General features: G+C 40.9%; 1 protein-coding gene across 1 annotated transcript in view; it reads right to left on the bottom strand.

Moving 5' to 3' along the window:
* Positions 1–22,077, bottom strand: part of foxj3 (forkhead box J3) — an 84,056-nt gene that overhangs the window by 24,732 nt on the left and 37,247 nt on the right. The window contains exon 2 of the mRNA XM_028575742.1: positions 21,990–22,077. This exon is cut by the window's right edge and continues 418 nt beyond it. Within this exon, the coding sequence (XP_028431543.1) occupies positions 21,990–22,077 (88 nt within the window). The remainder of the gene's footprint in view (positions 1–21,989) is intronic.

Below are 22,077 nucleotides of genomic sequence, written 5' to 3'. Positions count from 1 at the left end.
GGGTCATTTGTAGGCAAAGAGATGAACCAGAACAAAAGGAGACTTTAAAATATTACAACGGCAGCAGGGGAAGAAAAAGAAAACATGGTGACAGCGACAGTCGCTGCATTTGATAGATCACAGTGTATTTGCTGAGTAGGAGGGAAAGGGGAGAGCAAGACAACGATAGGCTGATGAAAAATTAAGGCCAATTACTGCTGCACATATAAACAATATGTCAGCATTTGAGCAGCAGCTCCTTAGATTTATAACCTAAGTCTGTGTGAGTACAAAGTATCTGCTTTGGGAGAGTAGGCTTTAAGTTGCATATTAGGGTATAAGTGGATCTACAGTACAGAGGGAAGCGAAGTAGGTGGAAGAGGTCAGAGGGTGTGAACAGTGATACACAAACTGAGTCAGACAAAGCTCACTGCAGGGGTCCTGCCCAAGTGCTGCCCAGCTTCTACCTGCAACCCCCACAGAGCTCCTCATAGCCAACCTCTGTGCAAGTCTGTGTGTGTGTGGTGTGTGTGGTGTGTGTGTGTGTGTGTGTGTGTGTGTGGGATGCCTCCTACACACCTAAAAAAAAACAACTCACACACACTGGTACGTGTCTCCTAACAAATGGCGGTGATTTAACACACCAGGACAGCAGTGGAGGCATAAGCAGCTCCGCCCCCCCACCCCCCCTGCTGAGGAGCGCTGCAGCTCAGCAGAAGGGCCGCCAGGGGAAAGTAGGTCAGGCTGACCTCTGTGCTCGGCGTGTCAAACGTTCAGAGTGAGCTAAAGGGACAGGCCATGTCAGAGCCCTGCTCCTCACAGCTGGGGAGGAGGAGGCACCCTGTGCACACCGTCAGGGACCCAAGGGAGCGAACTCGGCATGCTGGGACAGACACACGTATGCACACATACCGGTTATGACATAGGGATGAACACCAGCAACCAAGGGAGAGGAAGAGTCACACTGTGGTCCAACGTGAATAAATCAATGCCCCTGTAGGTTGCTGGCTTTCCCACATTCATCCATCTTCCTGCAACTTTATGCCTCTAGTGTGCGGGGGCTCTAACCAACCAACACATGGCCCACTCTTATATTTACCACCACTAACACAAACAACAAGAGGCAGTTGTGAGTTTACTTGAAACATTCCAACTGAGAGTCTGAGATGACCTAGAGGTGCTCTTAAAGTGTTAAGATTCAACTCCAAATAGAGGGGAACTTAAATGCTGCTGGATTTGCCATCTTTGTGAAGTGTTCTACCTAGCACTGCAGTGTGTTAAAAAAAAAAAGGCAGTGGTTACGGTGTCAGGAAGCAGCGGTCAAACATTACAGTGACCTCCGCTGCAGGAGCTGCTCATAAGGCAAATATTCCAACTAAAAACTATTCCTGAGTTTAATTTACATTTCCAATAAAGAACCGGTCTAGGGAGAAAAGCAAAAAGATGTACAGACTCAAGCTCAGTGTGGTAAGGCAAGGTTAGTTTAGGTGACATTATGTCAATCTGTTGGATGGATGAATGGTGAGACAGAGTGAAAGAACTGGCCATTGAGTGGGAAAGTGAATGAATGAGTATGTAAAATAGCCAAACAAGTGGAAAGAAAGACATCTTTCTTTCTCTCACACACACACACACACACACACACACACACACACACACACACACACACACACACACACACACACACACACACACACACACACACACACACACACACACACACACACACACACACACACACACACACACCTGTATTTTTAGGCCTTTGTTATTTTATATGTACCCTGTGACATGCCCACCAACACAGAACATACTCCTCAGCTTCGGGGATCTGCACCGAGGCCACGGAATGTAGCACCTTCGCTGTCTATTTGTAGTGGGTGTGGGAAGGCATGTGGGATGCCACTGCGTGTGCTCAGCAAGGCACCGCTTTTAAAAAAATGATTTTATTAGACACACATACACACAGGGAGAGATAGGTAAGTTCGTACAGGTGCAATCACTGGATAATTTAATCCTGTTAGCTGTGAGAAGACCGGTGACCCTAAGGCCATTAGAACGAGGCCCTTTTGACTGACTGATGAAAGCTTGCTGTGTGATGACAAAGTAGTGCCGGATACTGCATTCACTTTATGAACACTTAAAACCACTGTCACCTCTTGTTTTACCACACACATTCACATGTACATGAAAATCATGAGAAAGTAGGTGGGTTTCCCTGGGTTTCAATGACAAAAATAATAACATTAAGCACATATAGAAAGGCCTTTTTAAATTCTATTTAGTTCTACTTAAGCATTATTGGAAGTCTGACAACATTCACCGCAAAGCTGTCTCACATCTAGTAAAGCTACCAAGAGACCCAAAGCCCACACTCAAATTCCAATGGAGTGAACTATAACGATTTTCAACTTTTTTTTTAACCATCTTCAAAGGCATTTGATCAGTCTCCCTTGGCATCTCCAGTAGTAGTAATGTGTTGGCATGGTTTTAAACCCCATAGACTCTGATCTTTACTGACCTGTACGTAGTTTTAATAAAACATAAACAGTTTACTTGCCTGCCGCAGAAAAATAAGTGCCAAGGTGAAATCTGTCATAAATATAATATCCTGCTATTCCGTGCTAGGAGAGCTCTATGTCTATGTCCATAATGCAAAGACGAAAATAAAATGAGCAATCAAGAAAAATCTAAATGATTGCTAACTTTTGCTATCTAGACCCAGGTCATCTGGTGTAGCACATTGAGGTATTATAGTAATTAAAACTCAACAGCCATTTGCGCAGAAGGAGATGACACTTCAGGGAAATTGTAAACCCCCCCCCAATCGACTGTGCATTTGCCTAAATTAAACCCATTTCTCACTGGCAGGCTCATATAATGAGGGCAACACATGCAAGAAAGAAATTAGCTTGATAAATGATAACATGTTGTGTGGACTCAAAAAGAACATGTTATCAGGAGAAGAGAGAACAGTGACAGGAGCCAAAAAAAACTTTCAGAACATTTGCAAAAGTGAAATGCTTGGACTTTATTATTAAAGGTTTTTTAAAAGAGCTTTAATTAAAGAAAATAAATACAAGGAACAAAGACAAAAATAATACACGCTGTCAAGGTTTGCCTGCCACAACAGGGGAGCCAATTGAGATGACAACTGAGGTCACTGGTTTGTATCAGCCTCCACAGGTGTATTGTTTCCAGAGGCCGGCTCCATACATTCAAACTGCAGGAATGGCAAAGAGGATAGACAGGGGAGGCTGTAGGTACAAAATGTGTGTCAGTGGAAGAAAGCCACCTTAGACATTTATTATAAATACAAGCAAGCTAACAAACATCTACAGCAATACTAGACTACCTCTGATAACTACAGATTATTAGACCATGCTGTCTACATATTAACTACAGCCAGGTACACATTAACCAAAGAAATCTCCATAAAGTAACAGTACAGTAGATGTTGAGTTTACCTGCATATTCTGATACCAAAAAAGCAAAGCAAACTGACTATATCTGCCAAGTAATTTTGCTGAAGGGTAATCCAGGGATGCTGCATCCTATAGAGCTCAGACAATAGACTGAGCCAAAACAAAATCTCTATAGTTCTCTAGTGGCATAAACGAAGTTTATGAATGCTGCACCAAGGATGTTCCCTTTTTAACCGAATAGTGGGGTTAGAGACCAAAAGCTCCAATATAAATGTTCTGAACTCAATCTCACACAGGCACATTCCCTTCCCTACTTGCTTTGTTGCTGTAAGGCCAACCTTGGAATGGACCTGCAGAAATTCAAGGAAAAAAACATCTTCTGCGTTATTTTCTAGGTGCACTGGAGGTTACAGCCTCGACTTGAATGCTACGTTTGGAATTTGAGCATTCCCCTTATAAATTGGGAGGCGGTCACTGCAGATTTGAAAAGATGTGGGGGAAAAATTCACTTAATGCAACACTGAATGGCAGGTCACACTACAACAAAAGCCCTGAGCCACTCGTATGAGCCCTATTTGAGCATAGTCCTTCAGAGAACTGTTGGTTGGTCTCCTTTTGCCGATATTTGTGCCTCTCCCACTCTGTCTCACTCTCTCGCTCAAAGCCAAACCGCACACAAACCACTTTGTACAACCTCTGGTGTTGCAACACTATTGCACGGTGCAGCATTATTCCATTAAGTGGATTATTTCAGAACATCTCTGACCTTCAACAGGGTTGTCACTGGCGATGAACCAAGAAGAATTGAAGAGAAATGATGATGGGCACAGACCTCTATGGAAGTTGGCAGAATTAAGTGATAGACAGTAAACCAGTCAATACAACACAGGCTGGAACAAAAAGGTAGAGACAAGGCAAGATTAAAATCAAGTCTAGGGAATACAAAAAACTGTGCAATATCCACTAGAGAAAATCAAGAATCAGCCCAGTGTGATTGTCTGGGATGGGGTCAAATGGGCCCATTAGTACTTACTAATGCTAAAAATATTAAAATTACAAGACAAGTGACAAACATTAAATTAGTCTAATGTAGCTCACATTTTATGGATAACAGCTACATTACTGCAAATCTTAAAAGGTCCCATGAAAATGTCACTATTTTTACTATAGTAAAATATATAATTTTTTACTATTTTACTGTTTTTTTTTTAACATTTATAGGAGTTCCCCCAACCAGCCTATGGTCCCCCAGTGGCTAGAAATGGCGATAGGTGTAAACCGAGCCCTGGGTATCCTGCTCTGCCTTTTTTGAAAATGAAAGCTCAGATGGACCGATCTGGAATCTCCTTATGAGGTCATAAGGAGCAAGGTTACCTCCCCTTTCTCTGCTTTGCCCACCCAGAGAATTTGGCCTGCCCATGAGAGAGAGGCGTCATGGCTTTCAAACAAGCAAAGTGGTAGTTGGTCAAGGCCACATCCCCACCCTCCACCTTGCCCCCCCCCTCTCTCCTCCTCAATAGCATTTAAAAAAAACAACAAGAAAAACATCCTAAGGAAAGCTGATTGTGGGACTGGCTCTAGTGGCTGTAATTCTGCACCAAGGCTGAATTTCGCAAAAGAGACTTCAGATACAGTATCAGGGGACCACTAAGGCCTATATAAAAGCATCCAAAAAGCAGCATGTCATGGGACCTTTAAAATGACCTTCACTATGCTGATCATTAAATACATTCAAATGTAGAATTATATTTAATGGTAACTGCTTTGTCTTCTGGTAATTGGTGGTAAGTCACGACATGGGATATCATCTCAATGATCCTGTTAACAGCTCCACAGCCTCTATGTTGCTGATGAGCTAACGTTAGTTTACAAACCATCTTGGCTGAGCATACAGACACCAGTTTGCAATGCACATTTATAATTAACAGACAGTTTTCTGTTACAGTTTGGCAAACACACACAATACATGTTGATACAGCTTTAAAGTCTAAAAATGAGGAGCTTGCAAAAAACAACGGCACACTGATTCTTGATTTTATGGGGGATGAGTAGGAACAGGTTGTAGTGATAGGACATTTTAGGTTTTAAGGGGGTTATAGTCGGAATTAGAGTTGGGAAATATATCGATGTTATATCAATATCGTGATATGAGACTAGATATAGTCTTAGATTTTGGATATCGTAATATGGCGTAAGTGTTGTCTTTTCCTGGTTTTAAAGGCTGCATTACAGTAAAGTGATGTCATTTTTTGAACTTACCGGACTGTTGGTCATTATATCCACAATACTGATGATTATTTATCAAAAATCTCATTGTATAAATATTTTGTGAAAGCACCAATAGTCAACACTACAATATCGTTGCGGTATCGATAGAGGTATTTGGTCAAAAATATAGTGATATTTTATTTTCTCCATATCGCCCAGCCCTAGTTGCAATAGCGCACTCTGGTTCAAACTCAGTCTATCTATTCTTATGAACTCAGCGCCTAAGGTCATCACAAGTTATATCAGCCTTGAGGATCAAAATAATTGACAGATACTCAAATGGGGAAAAAGACGTAGCACATACTGTGTGCTTGGTCACTCGAGACAAACCATGAAACTGGCACAGTACAGGCTGACAATATCAGCAAAGAAGCCGCCTTGCACAGTGCTGTAAATTGAGTATGGTTGTCTGAGCGACGCAGGCTTGCACTTTTCTTCTGTGCTACAATACACAGGGCTCTTTTTCTCTCCCTTACTCCTCCGCTGCATAGGCAGCACAAGGCCATGAAAGATTGGAGGCAAAGTGACGTCCTCCGGTTTATCCTCCCTGAAAGCCTTCGCATGCTCTCAGTTCCACATGAGGGATCTGATGAAAGCCGTTTGTCAGTGTGCCACTTAATTATCAGCCAGAAGAAGAGCCTCTGATGCTATCCTCTGACAATGGCTCACAGCAGCCTGCTGACTACAGTGCCCACTAACAATGAAGAACTGACTGCAGCTACAAATGGTGACGGGGTAGTGCCAACTGTCCACTTAAGAGTAAGACAAATTAAGTAACAGCACAGGAAGCCTTTTGTGTGCTTCTTCCATGTATATTTTTTTCTTTGTAGGCTTAAGTAGAAAGAACCAAATTTTACATTTTTATACCAAGACCATAAAATGTGATGTTTAAAGAACAAAATGCAAAACCGAACAGAAGTCCTACTAAAAACACTTTATATCGAACAGAGGAAAAACTGAAACGTTTTGACCTTTTATTTTTCCTGCATGTCTACACAAACATAGAGCTAATACTGCTGCTCACTATGCACATTACTATCAGACTGCAAATAAATAAAAACAGTCACATGCATTCCTTAACCTTCTATCTTTGCATAGTCATATTCTTGTGACTGACTGTTGAGAATCAAATGGTGACTAGGGATGTAATGATGCACCGTGAATCCTTTAAAAATCAATTTAACCAGTTGAGATAAAAAAAATTATTGTGATGCAATTTTTAAAACAGCATAGGGCGTGACGCTAATTAACATACCGCAGGTAACTTTAGCCTGCCGTTAGCTAGTAACGTTAGCTGGCTTCAACACAGATAAAACACTAACAGCTAAACGGTGTAAAGTATGACTGTATTTCACTGGAAAGGATTCCAACACCGGGATGTACAACAGTCTGCAGCTAAAGACACAAAAGAACTAGTTGCACTTTAAGACAGCATGGACACTGCTTAATGGCAAATGACTGGTGAAAAAAGTTGTTGTTTTAAGTTATTGTTATTACATTTTAAATAAATACTTTAAATTTGACCATATGGCAAATGGCCTTAATGTTGATATTGTAAAAGAAACTCTAGCATCAGAATCTCAACTCAAAATGGTTGGGCAGTCAGTAGCAAAAGTTAAGATCTGCTAGAGAAAGGGCTTTATTTTCTTAATCAGTTGTGTTCTTGTCATGCAACTCACTCTTACATTTACTACAGTCAACCCCAAGTTCTTGAATACACTCAGCTAATACACAAGCAGAGAAAAAGGTAAGCCATTTACCATCATCCGTATTAATCTGATCTCATACTTAGCTTTTCATTAGCAAAGTACATTACAGTACATGTCCATGACAGACACAGGGTGATGACTCAGAGTAACCTTGGACTCTCCACAGTAACTTGTCAGCATGGAGCAAATCCACAAAGGAACGGCAAGAAGCAACGTCTCATTTTAAATCACTGCTGTGCTCTCACTAACGGACTCAAAAAGAAGAAGAAAAAAAAAAGACCAAGAGAAGCTTTTTTCTATAATATGTATTAGATTTGATTTCCTTCTGAAAGGAAATCACAGACCCACCCTACAGTCCATTAGCCAAGTTAATGCAGAGCTGCCAGACTTGCTGACCCATTAATAAAACATTGCAGTGGTCAAAAGAGGCCAGACACCTCTGTGCACCCCTTCATCCCTCTACACGGCCACATTAATGGACTAATTCAGATGCAATTAACTGGTGGGGAGAGGCTGTGGCCTTGCGGCTGGTGTAGCACAGGCTGAAGGGCTTACAGCCAGGGCTCGGATTATAATCACTGTGAGCACACACATAAACACACACTCACAAAACAATTTACATACTACAAGAAAGGAACCAATGCATTTGTAGAAACACTGAATGTAGCTTTCACCATCGGATACCAGAAGCAAAAAGAAAATGAATGAATGGCATTTACACAATAATTATATTTATCTGTATAAAAAGTAAGTGGCCGTTGGCTACATGATGTGTTTTAGCCTATGTCTCGCTAAAATACCAGCCACCAAATAAACCTGCAATAAACCTATTTTTCTGGCCACTTGGATGCAATGGAAACAAGCTATAAATGACATATTACCACCTTTGAAGTTGATAGAGCAAACTTGTTGGCAAACTGTTAACCATTTAAAAATCCAACAGATGCACAGCAATAGGGGTGGGAATCTCTTGGCACCTAACGATTCGATTCCGATTCAGAGGTCAACTATTCGATTCTTAACAGATAATCGATGCATCTCTCCACTATGCTATGCACCAGCTAATTATTAACTGGGTCTGTCAGTGGCTTAGTGCTGGGTAGGTAATGTACAGTCAGTTTTTAGCGCTTAGAGCAGGTGACTGCTGCGGCCAAAAACAGCGCTATGAGAGCGGTGAGAGTGAACCAAACCAGTAAAGTTGTAAGATGAAACCAAAACAATGAGCTGAGAGTTGGGTGGGTAATAATTTAGCATTTCCGAGAAACCCCTTTCACATTCAAGTAGTCATGTGATCAATTGTTAATATAAAAATAATTGAATATAGCCGCTTTAAACAACAACAATGCTTACACTGCCCTGCATTGCAATTTTATTTAGTTTCTTTTTATGTTTGTCCATTACAGCAAGTTTTATTCAATAATGTGGCTGCAGAAATCTGCTCTTAGAGAATGTGACGTTGACAAATGAGCAATTACAGGAGCGATATTCACGTGTCACATCTGTGGCCGGCATGACCCGCGATTAGCCCTACTGATGCTGAATGTGAGTTGGAGAGCCGTGCCTGTCAACACAGGCGCCTGGGAAGGCAGCGTGGCCCATTCTGGCATGTCATCCATCACTGGTTCCACTCGGCTTCCACAGCTGTGTCACTGTCCCCCTCTCACAGACTGCTGACCCCACTGAGGACGCACCAGCAGGATGATCAAATATCTCTCTGGGATAAGAGACAGACATTCTGCTTCACTGACAAGGCAGAGGACATAAAAAAACCCTTCCCTACATATCCTCTGCCATGGTGACATCTTTATCAATAAGTAGCATTTAATGGCAGGCAGCAGCAGAGTCGTGTAGAGACGCAAGGCTGCTCGCCTTTCATTCCAACAAGGCAGGGATTGTGAAGAGCTGTGAAGCCATTAGCTGCGGGAGGCTGACACAGAAGGTGACGGGGGTTAAATAATTGCCAGAGAAGAGAGAGGGTGGATTAAAACAAAGATGAAATGGAACAACATCAGCCAGACGTATTTCCAAGATAATTACTTTCCATGCAGATTTCATCAACATGGCAATCATCAGGGCTAGTGTACGACTTTTAAAATTCTATCTATATCAGAAGTGAATGGCCTACAATCTGGATGCAAGGCAGCATGGCTGTCGCTCTAAGTTGATATTTAGTGGAGAGCTTACCTCAGTCAAGCTACAGACCTTTGACCCTATCAGCAGTCTCAAGATGCTGTAGACTTTTTAAAAGATCCTTCTTCAGCCTCTGCTAATTAGTCCTGCAGCCCCTTTTCCTTTCATTACCAAAAAGGAAACGCTGCGTGCGAGCTACAATACATTGTTGGCAGATAAATTAGCTGCATGCTTCACAGGAGGCAACTGTTCTTCAGGGAGAGCTGGCTACCTTAATTATGAATATTATTAATTATATTTTAAAAAATCAAATCAATCAGACCCGTACTAAAAGATATTTGTTAAAATTAAATCACACCATGTAACACTTTTCTAAAATTACATTTTCTACACAGGCAAAGCTGGCAGCAATAGCCAGTCTAATCCAGCCTAGATGAATTTAACAGGGCATAGTCAGTGTTAAAGACATATTCCAAGGACTGTGATCTATTTATAGCATGCAAAATTCATCAGTGTACCCCTCTCCTGCAAAAATTAGTGGACATACAAGAGGCTATGTTAAAAGGCACCATCTGTGATTCCAATATCGACAAATGTATACTTCTATTCAGACTGAGCAGCAGTTATGGTACAACTCCATTATTCAATCTGACGTTGGCTTCTTATTAGCGGTTTCCTGGAGGGGAGGATTTGATTTTACCCAAACCAATCACTAAACTCATGCATCCGGAGACTAACTGTGTTAGACTGCATACAAATATTTACATAGAACAGCAATTAATATTGAGATACAAGTTTTGCAAAGACAATATGCAGGTCCAGATACAGGAAAATAATAGACAAGGCAGGGTTGAATATTTCCAGAACACAAGATAAGAGTTCACTGAGAGCATTATTATCTTGTTTAACATGGTCAGATTTCAAAGAAAAATAGTGTTCATTATCTTAAAGACAGATAGTGTAGGTAATTAAGAATTATTGCAGACTGTGCCTGCTCAACCTAGCTTGTGTCGGCATGAGAATGTCATGTAAACTAGTTAGCTAACTTATGACCATGAACATGTTTTCCTTATTTTCACACTGTAGTTATTTGCAATTTAATATAAAATTGTAAAAACATGACTAAAACAGATTTGTTTTCATTTTATAAATTATAAATCCGTTGAGGATGAAAAATGCAAAAACAGAAATGTCACCTAAAAATCAAACTTCATTTCTACATGTGAATGCACCTGTGAGTTAATTGGTCATTTGGTCAAATTTACGGTTTGGGCTTTTAATCTTCACCAGAACAAACATCATAGCACAGAAAGTTTTTTTTAAAGGATGAAAACATTTCTGATTTCTTTTGAGGGGGTGGAATTCACAGACATTCTCAGCAATATTAAGCTCTAACTGTACATACACAGCTTTACACAAAGGCAACAGCAAACCAAGTAGAAAAATGATGGAGGGCAAAAGGCCACTCACTGGGAAAATTGAGTTAAAATACAGGGAAAGCAAAGTGCTATTTTTGTTTAAATCTTTATAGCCACAGAACGATGACTAAAGAGTTTCTGAGCAGCTCCCCATGGCCCTTAATCTTCCCCTCTGAAGAATCTAAGAACTAGCTAATGATTTTTCCAGTTATGAGTAGTTTTGAAATGTGCTCCAAATTCCTTGCAGTTCATAACTTTAACTGTGACACTGGGTATGCTTTTCTTGCCCAACTGCGCTTCAGGCTACATATCTGTGACAAAGAAAGGGCACGGCTTACTGAAGGTGATGATCTCAGTCACCACAAAAATGGACAGCTCTGGAAAAGACCTAGAAATACGGATCTGACCCCTTTTCCAGTTATTAAAGAGTTCTATGGGTCTCACTTATGCCAGTCAGCTAAATACTTCAGTCTTCTCTGGAGTTCTCATATTCAAATTCCTATCCAACTGAGATAAATGCCAAGCCATATCTAACTAGAGGACAAGGAGAACTAGCTACCCAACAGACATTACTACACGGACAAAGATCCTACAGCCTTGAACTCATATTTCTTCGTAACTACCAACTGAAGAGCTTGCCTCAGCAATATATACTGCTTAAGTGTTTGTTTTGTTTTTTTAAAGGCCTAAAGATGTGACTAAGAATATGTGCAGGGATCAAAAGCCCATCATTGTCCAGTATTTTCTGCATTATAAATGATTCTTAGAAAGAAGAAAAAACATGAGTCACATATCGACTTCAACAGATCTCATTATCACAGAGGAGAAAGTTCACTGAATCTATTGATGACCATGGTCAAATGCATTTACAACCCGCTGCTGTATTTGTATCAATGAGCAAAAAGAGCAGATTTGAGGGAGATGTTAAGGATTAATGGCTGTTTAAAATGATAACATAAGCCATATATGTAGGCGATGAACTGAGAGGCGATAGCGATGACCATCAGAAAGACAGCTACAGTTTCAAGTAAAATTGAAGCCAACATCTCTACACAGGCCTGCAGGCCACAAGAGGAAGCGATAGAAGCCTCAGGCCTTTTATGTTCTGCACTGCAGTCAGCACTTCACTCAGCGGAGTGTGGGGACAGCAGCTCCTGCCAAAATGTATCTGTGCCAAGGCCTGCCAGCCTGCTCTCCCCGCCCACTCTAAGGGCCAGAGCGTGAGCGGTGGGGCGCTGGTAGGCGGGTGCAAGGTGAGGCTGGTGGGCGGGTGGCCAGGCTGGAGCTTCCTGACATGGGAACCCGCCTCACAGCAGGATCAAACTGGCTGCCGAGTGACTCACTACCCCTCCCACCACCTGACAAAGTCAGCGCCGGGCCAGTACACAGCCACTTTTGCAGTCTCCACAATTAACAGGCAATCCAGGATGAGACAAAAATACTGCTCTATCACCTCATCAGACTGCATCGAAGCCAAGGGTCATATGACGCTGAACTGAAAAAGAGAAATTTATGAACTTCATCAAAAGGATCATTTTTGACTTGGGGTTGATGTGTGGGTTTCAAAAGCAACAGAGGAGCACTCTAAATATGTATCAGTGCTACTGAAAAATTCAGTATCAGCAAAGTGCTTAAAATTTGATGATACAGGCTTAGAAAGTAGATGAAGGTATCAGAGGGTGTAGCACCGAAGCAATTTTACACTTTCAGATTTCAGGCCCTGCAAACCTAAGCTTGAGGTGGGAGATAGGGGCAGGAAGCACAAATTCTCATACCTGACCAATCTTATTTAAATAAGCAACAGGAGCAGGGATTTTCTGAGCTGCGGCTAGTCACTAGTCAGAAGCAAGAACATTATCTCCAGAGTAAATAATGTCCTGGAGGACGAGTAGCTACCCAAATCGCTTCTTAAAAAATAGAAAACTGCTCCAGGCTGCTATTATTAAGCCTTAGATCCAATGGGAAGTTGAACCTTTGATCTGTTTAGGGTACTGTGTATTTGCATTTTATAATGAGATCAAAGCCAGGTCCAGGGCCCCTACAGAAGGCAGCTCTGTGCCCCATCTCTGTACACTGGACGATTTACAGACGAAAACTATATTTCCTTGTTAACAAGATCATGTAAGAGCTATGGGCCTCAGTGAAAATGCAGTGGGAGATTCAATGTTTGTTAGTCAATCAACAATAGCCTACGTTCTTTTTCAGCTAATTTTCTTTTCTGTACACAGGTGTGGAAGGAAAAAGTAAACAAAATCATGCCAGTAGCAACAATCTCCTCAACAGTTAAAGTTCAAGAGAAAACATTTCAAGCATTTTTAAACTGGTTGAGAATTGCTCCAGATTTTCTTTGGCATTCTTCACCTGGAAGAAACGCAGAGGGGAATTTAAACACTTTGCCTGAAGTGAGCCTACAGGGAGCGGAGATGAGCGTGGGGGGGGATCAACATTTCAGAGTATCTGTGGAGTCTCTACTCAATACTGTTCCTGACCAGTTTTTGAACAGAAAATATACTAGAAAAGAAAATGACACACACTGTCACTCGTTTGGCTGAGGTGAGCAGGGTCTCATATTTTCTGATGGCCTGCACTCAGGTGAAGCTGAGAGAAGGACCATGCAGATCCAGTAAAGAGATCCGTTCAGCCCATCCAGTAGAAAGGTATTACTGTAGCAACACTTGAGAGCTTAAATGTTTTAGTAAACGTGAATACAGTGAATATATTTGCAGATACCATTAAAAGTCAATAGTTAGATATAGGACAGAGAATAGAGCTGTAACAATTTCAAATTTTACTGTACAATTAATTGTCTCAAAAATAATTGCAATTAACAATTTTGTCTCTTTCAATTCAATTTAAAAATATGTATTTATGTATTACTTTTGCAAAAACTTTTGAATGAATCCCAGAATACATCTTTTGGTTATATCGCTATATTTGTGACCCAGATAATGTAATAACACAAGTTCACAGCCTATGAAGTAAACCCATAGACAGTAAAAGAATGGACCAACAGAGCCCGTTGCTCTGGACAGAGACCAGTCAAGGATATTAGAAGCACTTTTCCGGTGAGCGCTGAGCGTTACCACGCAGCCTCCAACTGAGCCTGAAGACGCAGATGTGACATGAGCAACCTGTCTGAAAGTTGTAAGTCTTCTGGTAGCTGTGCCAAGAGAAATCTCAATCATTCCCAATCTTGCAGAGACGGAGAGCGTAGGTATATGTAAGGAGATAACATAGGCACAGGCTAATTATTGCTAACTAAAATACTAGTTAAAGGGGTGATAGAATGATTATATAGGGTATTTCACACTGTTCCTTATGGTCTCCTAATGGGGTATATAACATTGGTTGGGCTGAAAATGGCCTGGTTGATATTTTATTGGCCCTTATGCATCCCTGTATTTTGGCCCTATTTGTTACAAGAGCTTTTCTTCCAAATATGGTATGCTCATGAATATTTAGAAGAGCTGTGTGCTGATTAGTTGAGCGAATCCCCATACACACACACACACATCAGAGACGCACGCTGATTGTTTGAGCGAATCCCCACACACACACACACACACACACACACACACACACACACACACACACACACACACACACACACACACACACACACACACACACACACACACACACACACACACACATACATTAGAGAAGCAACAGAATCTCATATTCCAAACACTGCAATGTTTCACTACTAAATTCACTTCTGAGACTTTTTTATGCGAGAAATCAACTATATAAAGCTCAAATATGGGCCATTTTACGAAAATTGATGGCTAATTGCAAATTTGGTAAGACGTGTCGGACTTTAGGAGCTCCACACAGTCTGACGAGAAAGCGGCAGCTTGCTGGGCTCCATACCCAGCGCAAAGTCACCCTTTGTGGATTACTGCACTATGGGGCTCCGTGGCCGGCTGCTGGCATAACTATAATATATTTACAGTTTGAATTTCGTCACGGCACTTATATCACAGCTACCCCAAGGTCTTACAAAGCTAACAAAAGCTAACAGTCTTTTTTTTGTGTTTCCTAATTTAAGGCATATTTGTGAACGCCGGGGGTCTTGTTAGGAGGAGCAGCTAGCTAGCTAGTTAGCTATGTGTCCCATTGAATACAATGGGAAACGATTGCGGCTAGCTAGCTACACTTTTGGCATAACTATAGTATATTTACAGTTTGAATTTTGTCACGGCATATACGGTATATTACAGGTTCCCCAAGGTCTTACAAAGCTTAGCTAACACTTTAATGCATTTTTGTGAATTTCAGAGCTCACCGTGGGCTCTATCAATGAGACTCACAGACAAGAGGAGTTTATTTCCCCAATCGTTTGTTTAAATAACTCAACACATATATCCATTATAAGATTAACTGGAACCTGCGGTAAGAGATTGTGGGCGTAACAAGCTCACTGACCGCACTCTCAGTCACACACCGGTCATTTAGCAGGAAGAGGGGAGGGAGAACAGCGAGCTGCAGACCCTGGAGCTCTGTCAGGGCAGCGGCGTTTGGTAGTCCAGTCACCCAGAAAAGGGTGAGTTTGGGGCGGGCTGACGGCCATGACTGAGCTCAATCAAGCTCACAGCAGGCCGGGGTCTGTGAAGGAGGACAGGCAGGGCAGCGATGTAGCGACCCAGGCAGCACCGGCCGCTGAACTCCGACACGCAGTCGGAAATAATTTGCAATTAGCCATCCATTTTCGTAAAACGGCCCATATTTGAGCTTTACATAGTTGATTTCTCGCTTAAAAAAGTTTCAGAAGTGAATTTTGTAATGGAATAGCAGAGATCTGCGCAACCTAGATTCAGAAGACTACCTGATCTCAGGTCAGTTGTGCAGCCTATGTAAATGTTGGGGCGTGACTGGTCTCTTAATACATCCATGGGCGTGACAAAGGTACAGGTCTTGGGATGCTTACGTAAGCTTCCAGCTTTGTTGAGATTCGCCCGTTTTCAGCGGCAGTTTCAAAATGAGATTTTCATAGTAAAGGGGTGTCAATGGGATTTTGAGCTTCTATGTATGTCCTATTTACCCACCGAACTGTCGTTATTCAACTATGACAAGGTAAAATCGGTTTTGCATTCTATCATCCCTTTAACATTTGTAATTAAACTTAAACATCTAATGTTAGTCGAAACTGCCTGCGAGCTTCTCCTGTACTATACGGTAATTCCTCTATTATGCGGCAGCAAGTCACTTGGTTATGACACAATCGTTAGCCTATTTTTACAAAAACGTCTGCTACGGAGCCATAACGTGAGGTACAAGGTAATGGAGACTTTTATAGATTGTCCTGTTTCTTTAGAAATAAACAATGGACAAACAGTCTTTAAATGCTTCAGATGTAAAGTTATTCGCTGTCAAAGTGACATCAAAATGAATGGCAGTTAATGGAATGCTAACGGCACCATAGGAGGTACGCTGTGTGGAAGTTTGCTTACCCCCTTGAGTAAACCACGCTTCTATGATCATAAAACATTGTATTAATTTCTTAAATGAACATAAAACTGACAATTACCATCAACAGTCATACCGCTTAGAACCTTAGCTAATGTTAGCAATTAATTGCGGTTAAACAAAGAAATGGTAATTATGTTAAAACCTAACTTTAACTTGTAATAAAATATTTGCTCAAATGTATTTCTTGTAGTATATACTGTTAGGCAACAAATACTCTGACTGCATCACCTTCCTGAAAAGTTATTCAATATATCACACATGGGTTTCATACATCTTCTGGCAATTTACAATCTGAGTTTAAATCACATAATGCTTTTATTTATTATGTAAAAAGTAAAAAATGCTCAGGCAGGTATCCTTCTCATGATGTCCATTTTGATTTGATCAAAAACATCTCACCAGACTGTACAAAAAAAATCTTGTAATTTAATGCTTTCAGCAAATAATGCAGACACAGGTCATTACTTGACACTGGTTCCCCATCACTTTAAGCTCCGCCAGAGACTTTAGCATCTAAAAAAACGGACCAATACTAATTGACAAAGCAACACTCACACTAACTTTAATAAACTCTTTACCTCTATGGTTTGTTCAGACTGTTCCGCTAGGCATCTGCCCTACTGCCCATCATGATACATCCACGTAGAACTTGACTAGGGGGAAACATCCACATAGAAGTTGACTAGGGGGAAACCCCCACCCCTGCAGCTGTCCTCCTGAAGTGTCTTGAAGCCACGCGTCTGCAAATCATTTATGCAACAATTGCCCCACAAAGTTGTAGCGAAAGTGAGAGAACGCTGATTGACTATTCATGACACGCAAGCATCCATGAAGAGGGAGATTTGAGAAGTTGTGATAACAGACTTGAAAACCAAATTCAGCTCTTATTCCATTCATTCAATTACTAATCATACAAAAAAATCCACATTTTAAAATCTTTTCTGTGAATGAAAAAAAAAAAATAAAGGTTTAATACCCAATTCCAAAATGAATGCTCTTTTACAGTAGATTCTTAAATCCAGAAAGTGACCTGACTAGAGATGCACCAATTGACCGGGTGGTGACCGGAATTGGCCGATTTTCACGTAATCGGTCTGACATATGCCGATTTTATGCCTGTCAAATGCTGTAAATAAATACAGTGTTTCCTCTATGTTGATTTTAAAAAATGTCTGCTGCCACGGTATCAGAAATATGGAAGACGCAAAACAGGGTTTCCTCGATGTACACCGCGCACCGCTGCTCCTTCAGCCATTTCTGAAAAGTCATAAAGTCTGCTCTACTGAACTCAAGCAAACTGTCATCCACTCTCTCTCCTCTTTAGGGCGAGCAACACGAACAGTGACAGGACGTCATCACTTGCAAAGTCATGGCAACCAAATAAACAACCGGGGCGAGTACTACTTGTCACTCAATCTTAGGCAAAGTGACAAACAGCGATGAAAGCTGCAACATGAAATCCGCACTCACGCGGGTCCCGTGAAATATGACACCTACAGTTTCTTGGAAAATAGCATTGTGGACACTGAATTTGATGAATTTACTGTTAGGCAGACCCTAGATGAGATAAGAACCGTTTTCCAGGTTAGTGGGGGTGCATACCGCTCAAAACCAACATGAAAAACATAGCTAGCAATGTTCACTCAGCGTTTTGTTTGGTCGTTAAACTGTGTGTAAAATAAGCGCCAACGTTAAATCACCAGGTTTCAGGTAACGGCACCCTCTCATCTTTGTGAAGCGCTCATGATGGGAAGAAAGACACGTTCTGTGGGAGAACACTGTTCCCATTTACCTTTTAATGCCAGAGGAGCAATCTGGGCCCGTTTACATTGCTCGTAATGGCTTTGAAATAGAAATAGAAGGGACTTGAGCAACAGATATAAGTTATAATCAGTATCACATAGTGCTGCAAGCAAACACCTATACTCCTCTAGGAAATGTTTAATGTTGTTTTAATCCTAGTATATGAAATATCCTTAAGGAATCTGGCAGATGTTCAATAAACCACGCTTGCCCCACAAGGAACAGAAGGACACGGAAGCTACAGTATACAAGCCGAATGGTAAAAAAGGCTGCTTACACTGACCTGCAAAGTATGAATCAAAGTACCTCAGAGAGCTGGAGAGGGTGTTAAGAAAAGCACCATCTAATTGCTTGCTCATAGATGCCGAGCACATATTCTGCACTCTCGAAGGCAGCGTTCACATTTTTTGACCTTGATGAATTATCTGTTTTTATTGACAGCACTTATTGATATTTCTTGAAAGCGCAGGCTAATCGAGTTCTATTGAGATTATTAAATGAGTTGCTAGTGCCTGGATTAGCCCGGTCTCATCTCGTCAGCACATCTTGCATTATCATACAGAACAGACGCATGCATGCGTCGAGTCCCAAATTCCTGCGACTGACATCTCCGGGGGAACAAAGGAGCGATGACTACATCTGACCGCCATGCACCCCACCCAGACATGCCTGCGTCCAACTAATTACGCACACAAACATGCATACTCAGTTACACTATAGGTGGAATCATACCATAGTAATAGTCACAGAACAGGGAAACGTTACTACTGTATGAATATTACAGAATTATACTATTTCCTACGAGTTCCTAGTGACCGCCTGATGATTAGGAGAGAAACTTTAAGGCTTTTGCACAGGCTTAGATGAAAATATAAATTGTGTGATGAAAAAAAAATAATAATAATAAAATAAAATAGGAACAAACCTAAGGCTACTGGAGCTCGCACAAATGCCCTCGGGCATGGAAACAGTACTATTGGATTCCATTCAAACATCTTATGCAATGAAAATATTTTATAAATAGCCTACACACATTAGATTCTCAGAAAAAAAACCATGGCAGGGAAAACACCCCCATTAACAAGAACTGCAAAAAAATTGTGACGCAGGATCTAGCGTATGAGCACAAGCTTCAAACCGCTTTTTTAGTGTTTCCTGTGCTGTACAGCATCCTGGTTAGAGTGATGTGGTTTTTCACACTTTTAAATGTGAGGGGTATTTCTACAGTTGCAGCCCACATTTAGGGCAAAATCTATGCAAGCCTTTACTAAACTAGAAAGTACTTTAAGAGCGTCAATCTTAACCAACGCTGACTAATTCTATAACTTGTGCTTATACCCGCGGCATCATTCCAGTTACGTCAAATCTACATTACACCCAACACTGAAAAGAAACGCTTTCCATTTCAACAATATGTATTTCTATTAGTTTCATCTCTGTGGATCAATTGTTCTTTGATTTAAGGCCCGTTGGTCCACCGAATTTCATTAAATTCAAAAAACATAAGAGTTTTGGCAGAAGTATTAATGGATATACGGTACATATTAAATGCTATGCATAATGTTCACAGGACTCACTGAAAAGCAGTATTTATGCGGAATGGATTATCATATAGTGAAATAAAGTGCAATGAATTATCACACTTAAATTCAAAACCTTTCTGCGACCACTTAATACCACATTTTCTCAACTGTACTACTGTAATAACACATATGATGCAACCTTTACAAATGCTGTGAACTAAAAACAACCCTGCATAAAAATCTTTTTTGCTTTAAGAAGTAATATTGTGAATTTAAAGAAATCATCTTTAATGATCTAACCCTGTTCGAAACTGCATGCTTACTTTCAATATTGGAAATTTGACCTGGTCTGTTAATCCTAAAGAGGATTGAACTCATTCACTGGTTAGCTATACCAAATAGGTTGTAGACAGACACTAAAAATACAGTAGAGCAGCTTTATTTAGGCTACATCTAAAATGTCACATTTTCAAAACCGCTCCTGTGATACTTTAAAAACCGGTTATTAATTAGGATTCCATTACATTTCCAAATCTTTAGTGCCATTTATTATTTATTTATTTAGGAATTCAAAACAATGTTTTAATTACATAACAATATCCACACGTATTTCCTGACCATGGGAATCCTGAAATCAGCACCTGATTTCATGATAAAACCACACCACACGGGACAACAAAAGAACCAAAGGCACATGAACAGCCACACACATTAGCCACATGAAGTCCTCTCTGCTATATCTATAGTGGGACTGTAACTCAGTGGGTAGAGCAAACCATGCCAGGAGTACAGTTTGTGTAGTTTGATTCCCACTGAGGACACCCACTCTAAAATGTATATAATGTGTATGCATGTCAGTGTCAAATGAATGTTGTGTCTTATCTACAGTTATTTTAGTTGGGCTTGTCAGTCACACCCTCATATTTCCAAGCAATAAAGTCTGTGGATGTGTGCAAGACTTCACCAAGTCCACTTCAACCCACATAAGCTCAAAGCTGCTCTCTGGATATGAAGAAATATTTACATATTTGAAGTATCTTAAGAGACACAGACTGAGTGCTAAATGCTCTGAAACCAGATTTGTTAACAACCTTAAAGCAGCAACAACAATAGCAGAAAATACGATGCTAAAGAAGGTGGGCGGTATACAAAATACAGAGCTGACCTCAGTAGTGAGTAAAAATGCCTGTAACTCAATGCAGGAATACATGCAGACAGACAGCACATATGTAGCTAAATAAGGGATGATATAAGTAAAAGAGGTTGCAAAATAAAACAATTCATTTCCTTACAAAAGGCCTTGCCACAAAAGCTAAAATCAATCCATTTATAATAACACATGCCACACACAAACACACGCCACACACACGCCACACACACGCCACACACACGCCACACACACGCCACACACACACACACACACACACACACACACACACACACACACTCTTGTCGCCCCAGGAAATGGGCTTCATACATCTTGTCTGACTGCAATAAAGCAGTGCCTAAGATTCTATTTCCAATAAACGTCGACTGATTGGAAAACTCATTCTAATATCAATTTCCATCTGGGCCCTTTAAAAGGCAATCAGCATAGCTTCATCTCGGTATATCATGGGCTCCTTGAGATGATGACACAGCACAGACTCTCTCTTCTGCATAATGGCCTTCTCCTATCAAGGCATCTGCAATGAATAATACCACCCATGAATGGGCTATTTAGTCTGTGTTCGCACAGATAGGGGCCACTTCTCTGAATATTAATCCAGGGTTTTACACTTTATACGGTTCTCTCAGGGCTGCACCACTTTTCAGTCGGAGGACTTAGTGTGATTTGGCACCCTCGTAGTTTCTTTCTAAGCTTTCTCAGAATCACAATGGTGATTACCAATGGCATTTCACTTTGTTTAAGATTCCCAGCGACCACAAAACAATGATTTAAGTCAAGGAATATCAATCTCAACTCTTCTACAAAGGCTGTCCACAGCTTACTACAAAATGTAAGGTCAAAAAATGATTTCCATGAGTGAATAAACTGATACGAGTGACTGTATATCTGCCATTGTAAATACCAAAAGGACATACGTTTTCTAAAGCACTAAAATAGTGTGTCATAATTGGTTTGACATAAAATCAGAGTGTCCGTTTGAGTCAGAAGTCCCACTATAACCAGAATACAACTCTATCATCATCATGATGGCAACAAACTTTTACATCTGCTATATTGGCTTAAAACATAGGCCAGATGTCTCCTTTTCTCACCTTCCAGCCACTGCCCGCCTCCCTGTAGTAGGGAAAGTTATCACAGATCCACTGGTAGATCTCGCTCAGTGTCATCTTCTTCTTTGGA

This window comes from Perca flavescens, chromosome 4 (genome assembly GCF_004354835.1).
Source record: "Perca flavescens isolate YP-PL-M2 chromosome 4, PFLA_1.0, whole genome shotgun sequence".
Taxonomy (NCBI): Eukaryota; Metazoa; Chordata; class Actinopteri; order Perciformes; family Percidae; genus Perca; species Perca flavescens.
This window is presented reverse-complemented; position numbering and strand designations above follow the sequence as displayed.